At 43.1% G+C, this 19,165-nt stretch overlaps 1 protein-coding gene across 3 annotated transcripts in view; it reads right to left on the bottom strand.

The window, feature by feature from the left end:
• LOC134285461 (sterile alpha motif domain-containing protein 5-like) overlaps window positions 1-19,165 on the bottom strand; it is a 445,200-nt gene that overhangs the window by 318,551 nt on the left and 107,484 nt on the right. For all 3 annotated transcript variants that reach the window (XM_062846217.1, XM_062846214.1, XM_062846215.1), the window contains exon 2: window positions 7-1,008. In XM_062846217.1, the coding sequence (XP_062702201.1) occupies window positions 7-378 (372 nt within the window). In that variant the 5' untranslated portion in view covers window positions 379-1,008. The remainder of the gene's footprint in view (window positions 1-6; window positions 1,009-19,165) is intronic.

The following is a 19,165-nucleotide window of genomic DNA, read 5'->3' as shown; positions in this document are numbered from 1 at the left end:
ACTCACCGGTGTCGAATAAGGATGCGCCGTCAGGCACACTCCGTCCGCCTTCAGCTGTTCCTGCAGCAGCGCCTCCAGCTCGCTCAGCATCAACGGCGAGCTGTCCCGCTCCAGACTGTCACTGTTATCCGACAGCAGCGATTTGGGATCATTTAGCTGAAAATACACACTGGCCGCGCCCTTCTCCCGCAGCAGCCGTACACTTTTAAGCAGCTTGCTCCGATGCTGCGGATTCTGCACCCCGATGGCGTCCAAATCCGGATCGCCCACTTGCTTGCAAATCTCCAAATCGTCGTATCCGTTGTCCAGGAAGCTCTCGGCGTACTGGCCGAGCCCCAGAGCACGCAGCCATTCGCAAACAATGTTGCTGACCGCCATCTTGCCTTCCCGAGCGCAAAGGTACGCACTCACCACCGAACGTCAAACCGCGTTGTAAAACCCCCGGACGTCGATCACTGCTGCTGTTGCAATCACGGTTCTGCCACTTTCTTCACAACCGAGCAAAAAGTTAACGATTAATTAAAACTGTATCTCGCCGCCGCCCCCGTGGGTCGATCATTTCTTCCGCGGGACCCTACATGCTGTGGCAGCCACATCAACCGATAAACTTTTTCCACTTTTCTTTGTTTTCTCTCCGAAAGGTAGATATCGTGTGGTGCCTCACTTTTTACCCCTCAGACTCTTGTGTTTAATGGCTATTCTTCTCTCTTCACGACCAGAGCGCCAGGCCAGGCACCAGAAAAAGTTTATTACTGTCGTGGTCCTGCGGCGGCTGAGGCTGCGGTTCCTCCGGGACGGTTTCGTTGTTTACATTTCATATCGTCGTCGGCGTCGTCGTTGTTGGCGGAGTCGCGATTTTCGCTTGTTTTGTTGCAGACCCGGCGAGAGTCATAAGCCGTTTTGTTTATACCATTTGTTTGAGGTTCGCCGCCCAAGGAGAGAGAGAGACAGCGACCAAATTGCACCGTACGTCACGCTGTGTGATGGTGGCGCGCAGCAATCTTCAATCTGAAAGAAAATCGGAGAAGAAAACGAAGGAGAATGCCCATTAGGAACAGTGGGTAGCAAATGTTTGGGGAGAGCAATCTACTCAAATAAATTCATCATGATCTATCTACTTAGTGCAATGATATGTATTGCCCTTTACTGGCATTTTACCAGATTTGCTGGTACATATGTCTCAAATACACCGAAAAAACTTCTAATTAGAAGGCTTCGTGCCTAATTTACAAAAATAGAGATGAAATTTGTGAAAAAATCGCATTCGGCTGGGATTCGAACCCACGACTCCGTATTCGCTAGACCAGCGCTTTAACCAACTAAGCCACAGAACAAGTAACGATTCTGCGGAAAAGAAAGACAAACTGACTTCGAAACCACACCGTGTACACTCTTTTCTTCGAGTTCTTTGAAAAATCTCCCAAATTAGGAAACCTTTTTCACATTTCTCACGTATTTCTCAGCAATTTCTTACTGAACACTCTGGATTTTTTTTTGTCGGAGTTTTCTTTGGTAATTTGTTCTGCAATTCATCTGGTATTACCTTGAAAAATCTTTTGGATTTTTTCTTTAGGAACTCATTTGAATTTCCATTACGGATTCATCCGACAATCTCGGTAAAATTACTGAAAAATATTCCAGAGAAACTTTTGAAAAAAAAAAATACAAATGGAAAATATTAAGGAATTTGAGAAATTGTCAACACGCTGTCATTTGTTCAGAGTTTCATCTGGCAAATTCCAGTTTCCATGAATAGATTGAAATACGCCTAGGAGGAACAAAAGAAGCTGAGACGTGCAATGGTTGTCCCACCGTTTTCACATGTTGGTATACATTTATTAGTAGCCTATACTTCCCTGGAAATCCCTGATTTTATCCTTGGTGGTTTCTTCAAAAAATCCATTAGAATGTTCTTTGGATTTTTGTTCTTTGATAATCTCTTTGAAATATCCCCGTAAATTCCTTCACAACCTTCTCCGGCAAGACATTGAATATTTCTTTCTACGAATTTACAAAAAAAAAAAATGTTGGAGAAACCATCAGAAAAACCATGACTTTAACGAAGAAATGCCGATTTTCTGGGTGAGAATCACAGATTGCCAAAGAAATTCTTAAAAAAAATTCAAAAGAAATTTCAGGAAAAAATCGTGAGAAATCCTTTATGAAACATTTGTCATAAAATTCCCAAAAAAAAAGTACCTAATGGAACCCTGAAAAAGTCGTCAATGAATTGCAAAAGCTATTCCTGAAGTTGCCGAAAATATTCCTTAATAAACTGTGAATTACTAGAGGAATTTTAGGACTAATTCTCGAAGAAAATACAAAAGACCTCTAGAGGAATTTATATTGAAAAACTCCAAATTGTCAAAGAATTACTTGAATAAAATATGAAAGATTTTTTGAAAAAAAAAATTTAAAACGTTTCCATACATGTAGGGTGCCTGTACCAGTTATCGTACTTCCTAAGGAAAACTATTTCTACAAAAATAAGAATAACACCGTCGAATGTCATCGATATTGACGTATGACATATGATTGATTAGTTTTCATACTTTACAGGAAAAATAGTGAAACTGGCAGATATACCATACTGACCCCAGGTCAACGGCGAAGTCGAACACCAAATTCGAAGCATTCTGAAGGTTTTGCGATCCGTTGAGCTCAACAAATAGAATTGGAAGCAGGACCTGGAAGAATACTATTATGTTCACGCCTTTATCCTTCATCCGGAAACTGGATACTCACCAGTGGAATTGACTTTAGATAGGATATTTTGTGATTGGAATCCGTATCCGTTTCAACTGATGAGTGTTGTTAGATTTACGAGACAATGACAGGGCTTATAAATACAACTTCAAGACATACTACGACGACACAGTAGATGTATGAGAAATTAGATCGCTAATGGCGCTGTAGCCAATAAATTAATTTGTTTTATTTCATATCTCAGATGTATTTATCCATTATTTTTAAATACACATGTTGTTGTGGATGTTTTGTTTTGGCTATAAAAATTGGTTTGACACTTGTAGGACCGGTACTGACGCTATAAGGGCGTGGCAAAGTAGATGTTGGTCACACGAACGCTCGCGACATTGTCATTCTGTGGCTAGTTATTCTACTGACGACACCAAAGGAGCGATTGAGTCAACTCTATGTGTGGGAGACGAACAAGACGAAGTCCTTATAAGGATTGGAATATGCCAACAAACTTGCTGTGAATTTCTATTCTCGCCAGCGAAAGCTCTCGAAAAACAAGGAAATTTTGTAGTAATCAAAACTCCAACCGGCGAGAGATTTCGCTGAAATTCACACTTGAAGCAGGTGTACAATGAAAGCCAGAGTGAAACTTCTAATCACCTGCTAAAGTGGACAACACTACCAGAACAACAACGGAATACACCAAAGGAGCAGCACCAAGGATATGCGTATGATTCGAATGGATCTGCCAATGGCCCCACATCCACAAAAATGCAAAGAAAGGTACGCCAACCTTTTAGTTTCGACTACTACATACTTAGCTTGAACCAGGCTGCAGAGCAAAGAGCAAGCAAAGGGAAGGTGTTACGGTCAATTGATTACCGGGTGCAAACAAACATTAGCATGCCTAGATAGAAAAAGAAGAGCCCATATAGCCACAGCTTTAAAGGAGAGGGTATCCAACATGATCATGTTGGGGGTGACGGGTTAGATTCCCAGTCGGTTCAGGAACTTTTCGGAAAGGAAATTTTCTTGACTTCCTTGAGTACGGAGTACCTTCGTCCCTGTAACACGATATGCACATGCAAAATGATCATTGGCAGAGGAAGCGATCAGTTGATAGCTATGGAAGTGCACATAAACCACTAAGCTGAGAAGCAGGCTTTGCCCCAGTGAGGCAAGATGAAAAGGAATAAGATAGAATGAGAGAATTTCCAGAATGTTCGCGACGCCAGAAGAATAAAACGTGATTTCGAGGTCGTGATTAAATTCGTATTTTATTTCCTTGATTTCTTTACGAAACTGTGGAAGGAATAATTCATCAGAGAAAATCTGAAAAAATACCGAAAATATGGCCGAAGAGCTATTGAAAAAACTACCGAAGAGATCATTGAATAATTTGGCGGAAGAATTTCCTGAGGAAAATCTAAGTAAACTTTCGGAGTTCCTGAAATATTTGCATAAAAAAATCCCAAAGAGACTGGCTAAGAAATTGCTCAAACTAGCTACCGAGAAACTCCGTCACAATACTCACAACACTTTATGATAAATTCCTTTAAAAAAATAATCATGACAAGAATTCCTTGTATATTTTCCGGACTAATTACTTAAAACTATGCAATTTCTGTGAAGATTCCCACGTAAATTTCTTTATATACTTCTCTGGCAATACTTTGGGGATATCACAGACAAACAGACGTAACACTCTGATAATTCACATCGTACACCGATTTAACGGTCTTTTTAAAAATGTGATAGTTGGCCAACTGCCCAACCGTGGCGCTCGCATCGTTTTTGTTCGAGTTTGACGTTTGCTCACTACCGCCACCTAGTTGGTGGTCGGCCAAACATAGGCCTTTTAGCATTGGGCGAATATGTTTTCGTGACTATGATTTGAATCGAAAAATGTTCGAAGTGTTACGTCTGTTTGTCTGTGGGGATATCTTTAACAAAATTACGGAAGAATTGTTCAATAAATCTCCGATGATTTCTTAAGAAACTTCTATATAGATATGTTGGATTCCTAAAATTCGTAAAAAAATAACCCTGACTAAAGGAATTTCCAGAGTAATTTCCGAAAAAATGGTTGGAGAATTTCTCAAGAACTCTTAAGAAATTCCCTGACGAACTCTCTGAGAATATTCCATAAATCTACCAAGATAATGACTTTCAAGGGGATTGAAGAAATTGCCTTGGGAATCTATAGTGTTATATCCAGAACAAATTCTAAATGAATTGCCGGATCCATAAATTTCTAGAACAAATGACAGAGGACTCTGGATGAAATTCTGGAAGGAAAATTTCAATAAATTAATATAATGTATTCCCAGGCCCGTGTACAGAAAAGGCGACAACTCAAAACACCTCCCTTGAACACGTCCCCAGTCAGTGCTGGTTGTGGGGATGCAGAGGTGTTCTCGATCTTTAGTAGCAACAACCAGCACACTCTAACATTCCTTTCCCTTCCCTAATGACTATAAGGACGTGGCCGGCGCCATTATTGATCCAAAATGTTTGAACTGCTTCAATTGCACTTTGAGAATAAGTGGAGTATAGGGCTGGGATACTCCACTTATTCATTTGGATCTCAGTGCAATTGCTACCAGCTCCGATCAATCACGGAGGAGCAACCATTGACATGTGTAGTCAGTTTTGATCGTTTTTGATCTTTGATTGATGTCTTATTATCGAAGAAATTAGAGAAATTCTTGAAGATAATTCCGAAAAAATCCAAAGCGAATTTTTGAATGAATTCCAAAAAATCCAAAGTTCTCGCAGGAGTTTCTCCTAAAGGGATACTTCTGGGAATTCGTGCGGTGATTCCTTGCATGGTTCCAAAAAGATTTTTCAAAAGAATTCTATGATATTTTCGAACGATATTTTCTTAAGGAACACCTCCGACAATTGATTTGAAAGTTCCTCCGGTACCTAATTTATTTTAAAGATTGCTTTGGAAATTTCCCTCCAAAATTCTTGAACCTTTAAGAATTGATTTGCTTTAGAATTTTTTTTCTTCGAAAATTCGTCAATTCTTTGGCAATTTATTTGAAAATCATCTCAAAAACTCTTCTGGAAGTTCCTAAAAAAATTGTTGGAGGTAGTCCAACAAGAACTGCCGGATATTTTTTTTTAAGAATGATCGAAGATTTTTTTCTTCAAATATTCTTTGTCAATTCTTTGGGAATTTATTTAAAAATCATCTAAAAAACTCTTCTGGAAATTCTAAAAAAAAAAATTGTTGGAGGTAGTCCAACAAGAACTGCCGGATAACTTTATTTTCAAGAATTGTCGAAGAAATCTACAAATTAATCAGCGAGAAAATTCCTTACGAAACTGTAGAAGGAAAAAATCATCGTTGAAAACACGGAAAAAATACCGAAGAGCTGTTGAGGAAAGTGCTCGAAAAATCATTGAATAAATTGCCAAAGGGAATTCCCGAGGAATAACTGACGAAATTATCAAAGAAATACCAAAATAAAATGTCGGCGGAGTTCCTGAAACATTTGTCTGAGGAATTCCAAACTATTGGAAAGGAAGTCTTGGAAAAAAATACCAGAGGAACATTTTTTTCAGGTTTGAAGAAGAAATTTCCGAAAAAAATGAATAATGTTTTTTTTTATCTGTATTGATGAGATTTTTAGCCTTAGGCTAGTTCATCTCGGGACCCACGCTTTACTTCCCTTCCGAAGGAAGATCTCACGTTTTGCGAGTTTGTCCGGAGTGGGATTCGATCCCAGGTCCTCGGCGTGATAGTCAAGTGTTCTAACCATCACACCAGTTCCGCTCCATGAATAATGCTCTTCTGTCTGAAAGTCTGCTGGAGAAATTTTTACAGGAATTACCACAAGAACTTCTAGAGATAATTTCGGCAAAATTCCACTGCGAATTTCTGGATGAATTCCTAAAACATGCCAACAATTTCGGAGAATTTTCTTCGGGAAACCGTTAGAATATTTCTTTTTTCTCAAACTCCCTGGTAATTCTTTTAAGAAATTCCTCCGGCAAATTAGTTAGGAATCCCCCAGTAATATATTTTACAGAGTTCCTGAAACGCTTGCCTGATAAAATTTTATGGAAAACATTTTTAATTCTTGAAAAAGAAATCAGAAGAGGAAAGGAATTGTCGAAGAAATACCTAAAAATGGCAGCCGAGAAGTCGTGAGGTAATGTGGTCACGATTCCTGAAGATTTTTTGTTATAAATTCATAAAACTATCGTCATAAGAAATCCTTGTAGATTTGACGGGATAATTTATTAAAATTGTGCTTAAGGACTGCTGAAGGATTAAGTATTATTCCAGCATAATTAAATTAACGGAGAAATTTCTCAATACATTACTATAAGAATTCCAGAAGGAAGTTGCGGATGAATTCCAAGGAGAACTTTCGAAGCGATTGCTAGAGTCATTTCCGGATGAATTCCGAAAAAAATAATCGTGATATTTGTTTTGCATTTGCCAGAGGAAATCCTTAATAAATTGGCCGAGGATATTTCGGAACAATAGCTAGAAGAATTCTTACAAGAACTATCAAAATTATTTTGACAATATCGTGAACTTGATAAAAAAAAGAGAGTTTTTTAGGATTTTTTTAGAGAAATTGTTGTAGGATCTGCTAAAATTCATGAAAAAAACGTTGAAAAATGACCTGAAAACATATTCAACAGAAAAAAAAAACTTTTGAATATACTTATAATAAGAGGAAACTATGAAAAAACTTCCGAGGAGCTTCTTACAAAATCTAGTCTAGTCTACACATACACAGCCATTCATTGAAAGAATCCTGGAAAATGATAGAATCGACTAAATCTATCACTTTTCTTGTCATTATTAATGCTTGCAGTACATCGGAGATGTATTACAAGCATTAACGCGGTCAGGCCTACTGTGTAGCGTTATTGATTTTACAATAAAGCCATTGAGTGGGGACATCTCAGCTTTTTAGAAAGCAAAATACGTAAAAATCGATGGGGGTTTCGATGCTAAGAAGGTTAATGTCACTACGGAAAGAGTTCCAAGAGAAACTATCGGATGACCTACTGGAGAAACTGTCGAACACATTCAAAAAGAATTGCTTAAGAATTAAAATAAAATACTCCTGAAAAAATTCCCGGGGGAAATGCTGATAAAAAGTTACTCAAGTAGTTGTTGAAGGAAATCGGAGACAATTTTCAAGCAGTTGCCGGAAAAATTAAGAGTTTTTGAAGAAATTTACTGACAAATACTTGAAGATACTTTCTGAGGGAATCCTGAATGAATAGCCCAAGGAAACCCCAAAAAAAATGCCGAAAGATTTTTTTTTAATTTACCGGAGAAATCGTCTAAGGAAGTTCTAAATAGACTGTTGAAGGATTTGCCTATAGGATATATGCGGAGCAATTCCGGAAGTAATTGCCGGGAGAATCTTCAAAGTAAAAGGTCGAAGGCACTTTGAACCCATTTGTGGAATGAATTTCTCAGAGAAAATGCCACAAGAACTCCTAGAACAAAATTGCCGAAAAGGTTTCAAATGAATATCTCAAAGGAATTATTATAGGAATTCAACATGAAACTGATAGAAAAGGTCCTTGCAAAATTGACGAAGGAATTTCTAGAAATTGCCAAAAGAATCCCTCAAAATAGGAAAATTCTGGAAGCATTCTGGAGGAATTTCTATTCTATTTTTCAGATTTTTAGAAGGTACTTAAAGCAATTGAAAAAAAATATGGAAGAACTTTTTGCGGAAAACTCCGAATTTCATAAATTATAAAATGTAAGAACATTTTTTGATAATTCCAGCAGAAATTACACGAAAAGATGCGCAAGAAATTCCATCTAAGTTCTAGTAATTATTTTCTAAAATCAGAAGTCTTTATCGAAAGACGCATTTTATTCACTTATACTTCCACTTAAACATTCAACATGTTGATTAGTCCCAAACAGTTATACATTGCTTGCCTATTTATGTAAGTAAGTGTACTTAGCTGATCCAGCGATACAGACTGGAGTAATAGCTACAAGCATTCTGACTGAAGTCACGATTGTTACATAAAATAGTTCTATTGGAAATGAGCATATGTACCGGGGTGTACTCCTGCGGGCCGCTCAACGATTTCAGGGCAATTATTATCAACTTTTATTGTCTTTTTTTTTCAGTGAATACTACTGAACGTAAAAGGGAGTAACTAAAGTAATTAAAGATACGGTGGATAGAATCGCAAGCGGGCAAGTTCAATCCCCTTACAGTAGTGACCCACAGTTCTCGCCAACTTGGGAACGCCTGCGCTAGAATCTGCATGCATGGCATGCACGCGGGCGGCGCATATTGGCGTCCCAAGCAACAACGACGATGCATGGGGACCAGTTCCCTGTCCTCACCACACACACTCGAAATTAGTGGAAAGTAATGACGATAATGATGATTATAAAGCCAGAGGTGAAACTTTATAACGAGTGAGATTTATGACAGCTCTACGTGAACTGCTCGACGACGACGACGCTACTACTGCTGCCATCACCGCATCGACTCAACTCGACCCGTCTCGAAGGGCCAACCAACGGACGCAGAGCCATGGGGTCTCTCTGATGTTGCTATTTTGTTGACGGCAGCAAGATTTATGAATGGGGCAATTAAAATATGACTTTGTGCGCCGGCGGACCGGTTGACGGGCGTTGACGGGTGGATGACGACGACGACGGTCTACGGTGGCTTCTTCGGTTCGGGATGAGACGATGAGCAGCTAGCAGCAAGCAGCTAGCGAGCAACCATAAAAGAATATTGGTGAAGATGTGAGTTCAGGTTTCATCACCTTTCACCGTCTCAGGCTGCTGCAGCGTGCAGCGGGATGGCGAGAATTTATGGGGAAATGGGCAAATGGGACTAGTTATAAGAATTAGTTTAGAACGGAGGGGAATAAGGTTACAATTCTGTAGATCGGAGTTGAAGTCAGAGAACAAAGTGGTATGATACGAAATTTTATGGAAGGGTGGTTAGACCTGCAAAACGAGGAGTTGACAACATTGAATGAGTGTCCAAAATAACTCTGGTCCACACAAGTTCCTTCCTTTTGCTGCAAGGAGTGGGTTAGCTAGGTTTCCTTACAGGGGAATAGAGTCAGGAGGAGCAGTACGCGAAAGGCCAGCTAAGGGGCCCTACTGATTCTCCGAGGGATGCCAAACCAAGAAGGCGTAGAAGGGTAGCTGTCAAGCGCTTGAAAAGTGACACGCTCGCCGCCAAGACTGAATAGTCTAAGTACTCGGACGTCTTGAAGACGATGCAAAGCGACGCCAAGCTCGTGGATCTGGGAGCCGAAGTGCGCAGCATCCAACGTACTCGTACGGGCGAGATGATCCTGGAGCTGAAGCGCGATAAAGAACGCAAGGGCGCCAACTACAAAAGTTTGGCGGAAGAGGACCTTGGCGAAGGGGTAGAGGTGAGGGCTCTCACATAAGAGGCTCTAAAGATGAAGAACCTAGACGAGGTCACCGAAGTGGGAGAGCTCGTCACGGCACTGCGGACACAGTGCGATATGCAGGTGGCCACCGCAGCCGTTAGGCTACCGAGGGGACCGGCAGAGACACAGGTAGCTTTGGTCACAGGTAGCTGACGTAAGAAAGTCCGTTAACTAGGGAGAATAAATGTAGGCTTGTGCGTATGTCATCTGACCTTTCACGAGCCATAGGAAGTTTGTTTCAGGTGTCTGGAACTAGGACAAAAGTCATGGGACTACAAAGGCCCTGACAGGAGCAAACGGTGTAGGAGATGCGGCACTGAAGGCCAAAAGCCACAAGGCTACACGAGTCCACCAATTTGTCTGATTTGTATACGGAAATCCGTGAACAACAGACATCCATCGGGTGGTCCAAGGTGCCCGGTCTTCAAGATATCCGTAGTGAACAACAAATCACAGTGCAGGTAACGCAGCTGAACCTGAACTACTGTTACGCAGCTCAGCTTTGTCAGGCGGTTTCTAACTGGGGAACGGATATCGCCATCATGGCAGAACCATACCGAGTACCCGCCGGTAACGGCAACTGGGTCGCGGATAAGTCCAGAAAAATGGCGACAATATGGACGTAAATGTGGTAAATACCTTGTCCAGGAGTTGGTGTCTACTACCTATAAGGGATTCGTGGTCGCCAAAGTAAACGGGGTCTTCTTCATTAGCTGTTATGTGCCAGTTATGGCGGTGGCCACCCGAGTAGAGGAAAAGAGCTCAATAATAGCATACTCTGATATGGAGATCAAAAAGTGATATGGGTTTGATTGACTTAAGAGATAAAAGATCTAAAAATAAAATCAACAATTTACTCCTGGAACATCATCATCAAATCATTTTTAGATTTTGTAAGATCTAACCAATAGCAGCGAGCTTTTCGTATGATCTTGAAATATCAAATTTTGATATTGTTCAGATGTTCCAGGAACATTTTCCAGATATTATTTTCAGATCTTTTATCTCTTATATCAATCAAACCAATATCATGTTTTGATCATCAGTATTTTACCTCTACCTGGGCAATCGACCAGTTCACGCAGACGCTGGACTGTATGACGACCGTGCTAACAGGGCGAAGGCCGGTGGTAATAGCGGGTGACTTTAATGCCTGGGCCGTGGAATAGGGAAGCCGAATCAGCAGGGTCAGATCCTGCTAGAGGCACTGGCCATGCTAGATGTCGAGCTGGCTAATGTCGACACAAAAGTATCTATAGTCGGTACGGAGCAGAGTCGATTATCGACGTTACTTTTTGTAGTCCTGGCCTAACAAGTAGTTCGAACTGGTTGGTAGAAGATGGCTACACTCACAGCGATCACCTGGCGGTTCGCTACAGTATCGAGTACAACAACAGCAGGCAGCGGGTAGAGGAAGAGGTGGCTAGGCTAAGGCCAAGGCCTCGCAGGTGGAAGACATCACACTTCGACGAAGGGGTATTTAAGGAGGCGCTCCGCCGTGCGCGAAACCTTCTTGGTTTAGACGGCGACGAGTAGCGGTGCTTTCGCGTGCGTGCGATGCGACCAAGCCTAGACGAGTCTACCCTAGAAATGAGATGTCACGGCTTACTGCTGGGCTCAAGCGATTGCAGACCTGCCTACGGGCTAGGCGGTGGATGCAGCGAGCACGATCTGAAGAAGGTCTGCTTTGAGGGTATCTGTCAGAGTGCCAATGCGAATCCGTGGGGTGACGCCTACAGGATCGTGATGGCTAAGACGAGAGATGAAATGGCTCCTACACAGCAATCTTCAGAGATGTTGGAGGGGACCATCGAGGGGCTTTCTTCACGTCATGATCCTAGTCCTTGGCCTCCTTTCGTAAGGCATCCGGGGACTGGGACTGGCGATGAGGAGAGGGTCACCGATGTGAAACTTGCGGAGATGGCGAAATCCCTTAGCGTAGGTAAGGCCCCAGGTCCGAACGGAGTTCCAAATCTGGCATTAAAATTAGCTATTGCAAAGGCTTCCGGAATGTTCAGATCTACTATGCAGTAAGGCCTGGACGAGGGAGTTTTCCCAGAAGTATGGAAGAGGCAGAGCCTGGTTATATTGCCAAAGGCGGAGAAACCACCCGGGCACCCATCGGCATATAGACCAATATGCTTGATCGACACTACGAGGAAGGTTCTCGAAAAGATCATCCTCAACAGAATGCTGAGATACACTGAGGTTGTAAATGGTCGCTTGAGCAACCAGCCCGACTTCTGAAAGGGGAGGTCAACTGTAGACAGCCGAGATAGCACTCCAGCGTGTGCTATTGTGCAGTAGTGGTCTGGATGTAAAGAACGCGATCAAAAGTGCCAGTTTGGCGGCTATTGCTGAAGCGCTCTTGTATCTTGGCCAGGTCTTGGGACTCCCGGTTGCTTGTACAAGTTTCCCGGAAGCTTCTCCCAGGCCCGAGTACTAGTATACGAAGCAGAGGTAGGTCAGAAGTGCTTTAACCTAACCTCAGGTGTTCCACAGGGTTCTATCCTAGGTCCTACGTGTAATGGTCGCGATATATAATTTGACTTACAGCGACTAATATTGATACTATATCCTTCACAAGAACTTTAAAAACTTGAATCCAAATATCGACGGAACAAAGACAACTAACGCACAACAACCTCCCAAAGCTGGCGACATCTTGCGACAGCAGATATTGAGCAAGTCGATGTCGTGTGTACGTGCATGTCCCACGCCAAAAAGGCAACCAAAAAACAACAGCTCTGGTGTTGGCCAGGTCCGAAAAAGTGAAAACAAATTCAATTGAATTAGCATAAATGTAATTAAAACTTTCCAACTACAAATTGGGTGGGCGTGATGGGGCCTGCTGCTGCTGCTGTTGCGTTGTTGCTTGCCAATGGTTCAGAACTTTGCGCTTCCGAACACATATACACTGACTTACTCCTCTCCGTAGGTACCTACACCAGAAGTGAATTCAGGAGGAAAAAAAAGTTGATATAATTTTATCTCTCTCAGTTTCATCGCCCTTGCCCAACGCCGCGCCGCCGCCCCGATGCCTTCGGGACGCTACCAGCTGGGCACATTCTATGGGAGTTTTTGTTGCAGCTGGCAAGGAAGAAGCCACGCCGTTGTACTGCAAGCTGATCTAGGTGGGTAGTGGTAGCTCGGAAAAAATGGCAATAACAAGCAACAACTGTGTGTGTTGTGTTGTACAGCATGTAGCTGCTGATTGCACTCAACACTTGACTCGGTGACCTGTATCTAGGTTCTCGGTTCCTCAGCTGTGCTTCCTCCAGAGAACTAACTGTAGGTACAATGGCCAACTCGGGGCAAAAACTAGTGCTTCTGATGCACTCACCGATGCGATGGCCGGTAGAGTTGTTGTTAGCTGTAAGGAGGTCCAGCGAGGAGGAAAAAAGCAGGACTTCATTTAGCCGAGCACTAGGAGGACAGTTCATTCGATGCTGGACAGTAGTAGTGCCAGCAGCGCCAGCGGCTCGGCAATTTAGCATTTTTAATTTAATTGCACTACCAACAAACTGCCCAACCACTCGGTAGGTAGGTGGCGATCCGATGCTCGTAGCCATTGCATTGGCGGTAAGTGCAAAGTTTTGCGTAGTGGTGCTATTTGAAACAATTCGAGCATTAGTTTTGGTTGGGGCTTGTATGTTTGTGCAGGGAAATAATTGAAAATAATAGACCCATGCACACTGCACAGGGCATCGTAAGTTAATGGAATGAAAGTTATGCACTCATAATGTGTATTGTGCTATGTTTGTTTAGCCGTATGGTGTTTAGTCGCATACGCATTTCCAGCGTAACACGTACTGCCTACAATCTCTGGGTACATATATGATATGAAGTTTCATTTCTGGTTTATCTAGGATTTATTTCCTGGAGGTTTTGTTCTGGATTTCTCCAGCTGAATATTCTATTCAGAGGTTTTTTTGGGATTTGCTTCCAGAGTTCGTGCCGGGATCTGCCGCTGTTCTTTTCGGGATTTCTGAGAATTGTTCCTGGGCTTTCTACTAGAAAGGGATCCTCCCAAGATTTCACGAACTACACTCCCGAGATTTCTTCCACAGGATTTCCCGGTATTGCTGCCAGAGTATCTCGCGGGATTCTTTCCAGGGATCTTTCTAAAAGTTTCCCAAAATTCTTTCAGTGATTGCTCTGGGTGGTTTTTCAGGATAGATTTTCATCTGTTTCTCACGGAATTCAGGCGAGGTATCTGCAGATGTATGGTAGTCCGAAGCACCTTTTTCCCCCGCAAAGATATCCACAAAGCCACCTGGAGATCATCCGACCATCAAACAGAAAACCAAATCGACCACGTTCTAATCGACGGTAAATTCTTCTCGGATATAACCAATGCCCGCACATACCGCAGTGCGAATATAGATTCGGATCACTACTTAGTAGTTGTATGCATGCGCTCAAAACTTTCGACGGCTATTACCACGCGTCGAAATCGAACGCCGCGGCTCAGCATCGAGCAGCTGCGTAACGTAGAAGTGGCTCAAGACTACGCGCAGCAGCTAGCAGTGGCTCTACCAACGAAAGAGCAACTTGGCGCAGCTACACTTGAAGATGGCTGGAGGGACATTCGATCCGCCATAGGTAGTACCTCGGCTACAGCACTAGGCTTTGCGACTCCGAATCACAGAAACGACTGGTACGACGGTGAATGTGAACAGTTGAAAAACGAGAAGAATGCAGCATGGGCGAGAATGCTGCAACACCGTACGAGAGCCAATGAGGCACATTATAGACAGGCGCGCAACAGGCAGAACTCAGTCTTCTGGATGAAGCGCCAGCAGGAAGAACGAGATCACGAAGCGATGGAAGAGCTGTACTGCGCTAAGGACACACGAAAGTTCTACGAGAAGCTGAACCGCTCGCGCAGAGGCTTTGTGCCACAAGCCGACATGTGCCGAGATAATCGCGGGAATATTCTCACGAGCGAGCGTGAGGTGGTCGAGAGATGGCGGCAGCATTACGATGAGCACCTCAATGGCGACGTTGCAAGTACCGAAGGTGGCGTGGTAACAGATCTAGGAGTATGTGCACAGGACGAAAGACTTTTGGCCCTAATCTCCAAGAGATTGAGGAGGAGGTTGGCCGGTTGAAAACAACAAAGCCGCTGGAGTAGATCAACTACCAAGCGAGCTTCTAAAATACGGTGGAGAAACACTGGCCAGAGCACTACCCTGGGTCATTGCCAAGATTTGGGAGGAGGATGTATTACCGGAGGAATGGATGGAAGGTATCGTGTGTCCCATCTACAAAAAGGGCGACAAGTTGGGTTGCAGGAACTACCGCGCAATCACACTACTGGGCGCTGCCTACAAGGTACTCTCTCAAATTTTATTCCACCGTCTATCACCGATTGCAGGAGAGTTCGTGGGGCAATATTAAGATGGATTCATGAGTGAACGCGCTACAACGGACCAGATGTTCGCCATCCACCGGGTGTTGCAGAAATGCCGCGAATACAACGTGCCCACACATTACTTGTTCATCGATTTCAAATCGGCGTATGATACAATCGATCGTGAACAGCTATGGCAGATTATGCACGAATACGGATTCCCGGGTAAACTGATACGATTGATCAAGGCGATGATGGATCGAGTGATGCGAGTAGTTCGAGTATCAGGGACACTCTCGAGTCCCTTCGAATCTCGAAGAGGGTTACGGCAAGGTCTTTCGTGCTGGCTGTTCAACATTGCTTTAGAGGGTGAAATTAGGAGAGCGAGGATAAACACGAGTGGAACGATTTTCACGAAGTCCGTCCAGCTGCTTGGTTTCGCTGATGATATTGATATTACTGCTCGTAAATTTGAGACGATGGCGGAAACGTACATCCGACTAAAGAGTGAAGCCAGGCAAATCGGATTAGTCATTAATGTGTCGAAGGCAAAGTACACGTTGGCAAAGAGCTCGAGGGAGGAATCACCGCGCCCGCCACCCCAAATTTCTATCGATGGTGATGAAATCGAGGCGGTTGAAGAATTCGTGTACTTGGGCTCACTGGTGACCGCCGACAACGACACCAACAGAGAGATTCAGAGGCGACTTGGGGCAGGAAATCGTGCTTACTTTGAACTCCGCAGAACTCTACGATCGAATAAAGTTCGCCGTAACACGAAGTTAACTATCTACAAAACGCTGATTAGACCGGTAGTTTACTATGGGCACGAAACATGAACCCTACGTGCAGAGGACCAACGCGCCCTTGGAGTTTTAGAACGTAAGGTGTTGCGTACCATCTACGGCGTAGTGCAGATGGAAGACGCGACTTGAAGAAGGCGAATGAACCACGAGTTGCATCAGCTGCTAAGAGAACCAACCATCGTCAACACCGCGAAAATCGGGAGGCTACGGTGGACGGGTCACGTCATCAGGATGTCGGATGGCAACTCGACTAAAATGGTTCTCGAGAGTCATCCGACCGGTACAAGAAGACGTGGAGCGCAGCGAGCCAGGTGGGTCGACCAAGTGGAGGACGATCTGCGGACCCTACGCAGAGTGCGGAACTGGAGACAAACAGCCATGGACCGAGTGGAATGGAGGCGGCTACTATGTACAGCAGAGGCCACCCAGGCCTTAGCCTGATCGGTAAGTAAGGTAAGTTTATAAACACAAGGTTGGAATCTCGATTCCGGTCGTGGCTCTTTTTTTTTGTTTTTACTCAATCAATCTGTCTGATCATTTTTTAATATTGGTTCGATGTTTTTTGACCCAGACCTCCGCAGATATTAGTTTGATCTTATAATATCTAAAAGAGATGTTATTTTGATCTTCCCCATACTGATTTTTATATGATTTCTGGTCTTTTATCTCTTATATCAAACAAACTAATAGCTAACTATGATCTTCAGTACTTCACTTAGTAAGATCTAATTATGATTTTCTATTGATTTGTCGTCTACCCGGGATCCGGACACACTATGGACAAAATAGAGTATGGTCATCCGGACTCGCCACGGACATTTATGCAGCTGTCGCCTTGAGACTGAATAACCTTATAAACAAAATGCGGTCATCCGAACACACTGTTCACATGTGTATATATATGTACATGGTATTCCGTTTCAAAAGGAAGAAGAATTCCGCTACTATTTCACTGGCTGATGCAAGTTGTGTTACAGCTGACCTTACTTGGATTTTCTGTCTCATGTTATTATAAAGTTATGGAGAAAATAAAAAGATGCCTTTAAAAATTCCAGATCGATAACATTAGCCCACTCGATCGGTTTCAAGTGGCTTTCCATCGATCCGTCGCGACGCTTGCCTGCTCCGGATGGCATCTATTCCCGGAAAATTTTACGCCGCCGAAAATGCAAATGACGCCTATCCATCGTGCCCATAAATTATCGCTCGCTACTACGACCACCATCTTTCTCGGGCGTCCATGGACCCATGAAACTCAACACAGCCAAGACGACAAAAGCTGAAGCACCAGGGAATCGCTGAAAGCACTTAATTTAATAAGTACTGCATTATTTACAAGACTACATCCTTGGTCGGTCGGTGTGGCGGTGGTTGCCATCGCTGTTGCCTCTGCTGCTGCTGCCACTCGTTGCGGTGCCGACTCGAGGAGGCTGCTCTTTTGCTCCGGAACTCCGAGGGGTTTTTGGGTTTTTCTTGCTCAGCTCAGTATCATCCCGTTTCCTGATGGCCGCCACGGTAAATACCTGCGAGCGTGACGACGATGCGATATGCCCTCTGTCAGGTGTCCCACTCAATCCTCACTATATGAAGGCAAACGCGACGACAACGACCACGACCACGACCACGACGAATCGCTTCGGGCGGAAATTTGTTTATGATGATGGAAGAGCGCGTTTTTCCATTTTCCGTCATCATCATCATCGCCTTGGTCGTCGTTTGGAATCGGGCTCTCTTGGCCTGCGACTGGTACCGTGCACCGAAGGTAGATTTTTCAATGAAAATGAATGGTACTATATATTAGATTGTTTGAGGAAATTTATAAGACAAAATGTAGAAATTTCCCATATCATAAGCAAACAATATAACCTTAACTGACGGTAACATACCAGAGTGGTTGAGTTTTCTACCGGAGGTTTTAGGGTTTTGCTTGAAAATACCATCGGAAGACTTTCCGTTCACACACGCAGCCGACGAGCAACAACGATACGACGACGACGGACGGCGGCAAAATCATCCTGATCCGTATACCGGTGACTCTTGATGGTCGTAAATTTGCACAAGCAATGCACTTTACTCAACTAAATGAATAAATTTTAATGTTAATCTCACTTTCTCCTCCTTCGACGAATGGACCGCTTTTGGCGTGCACAACTAGAACACTTTGCGAAATAAAAGAAGGCTCCAAAAATGATTCGTATTGTAACTACTTTGACAATTGAACAGTTTTAGTAATCAACCATTTGGAATTCCTCCTTGAGTTCCTTCTGGAATTCCCGTGAAATTCTTATGAAATTCCTCCTGGAATGCCCCTAGAATTACACTGAAATTTCTCTTCACTAGAATTTCTCCTGAAATTGCTTTAGGAATACCCCTTGGGATTCTTCTGAAATTTGTCTGTAGTTCTTCCTGAAATTTGTTCAGGAATTCATTCTGGAACTCCCTTGGAATTCCTCCTTGAATTACTTTGAAATTTATCCCGGAATTCCCATAAAATTCCTCCTGAAATTCCCATGAAATTTTTCCTGGAATTCCTTCTGCAATTCCTCCTGGAATTCCTTCTGAATCCTGGTACTACTTCTGCAATTCCTCCTGCAATTATTTGTGGAATTCCTTGTGGAATTTCTCCTGGAATTACAGAAGAAATTTCTCCTGGAGTTCCTCTGGAGAAAAATTGTCCTTGATTTCCTATGGAATTCCTCCTGGAATGCTCCTGGAATGCCCCGAGATTTCTACTGGAATTCCAGTGGTATTTCTCTTGTAATTCCCGTGAAATTCCATCTGGAATCCTCCTGGAATTCCTTCTGGAATTCTTCCTGGAATTCCTTATGTAAGACCTCTTGTAATTTCTTCTACAACTCCTGTCTTCTCCAAT

Source organism: Aedes albopictus, chromosome 1 (assembly GCF_035046485.1).
Source record: "Aedes albopictus strain Foshan chromosome 1, AalbF5, whole genome shotgun sequence".
In the NCBI taxonomy this organism is placed as follows: domain Eukaryota; kingdom Metazoa; phylum Arthropoda; class Insecta; order Diptera; family Culicidae; genus Aedes; species Aedes albopictus.
Note: the sequence above shows the minus strand (reverse complement) of the source record. Positions and strands in the feature narration are given on the sequence as shown.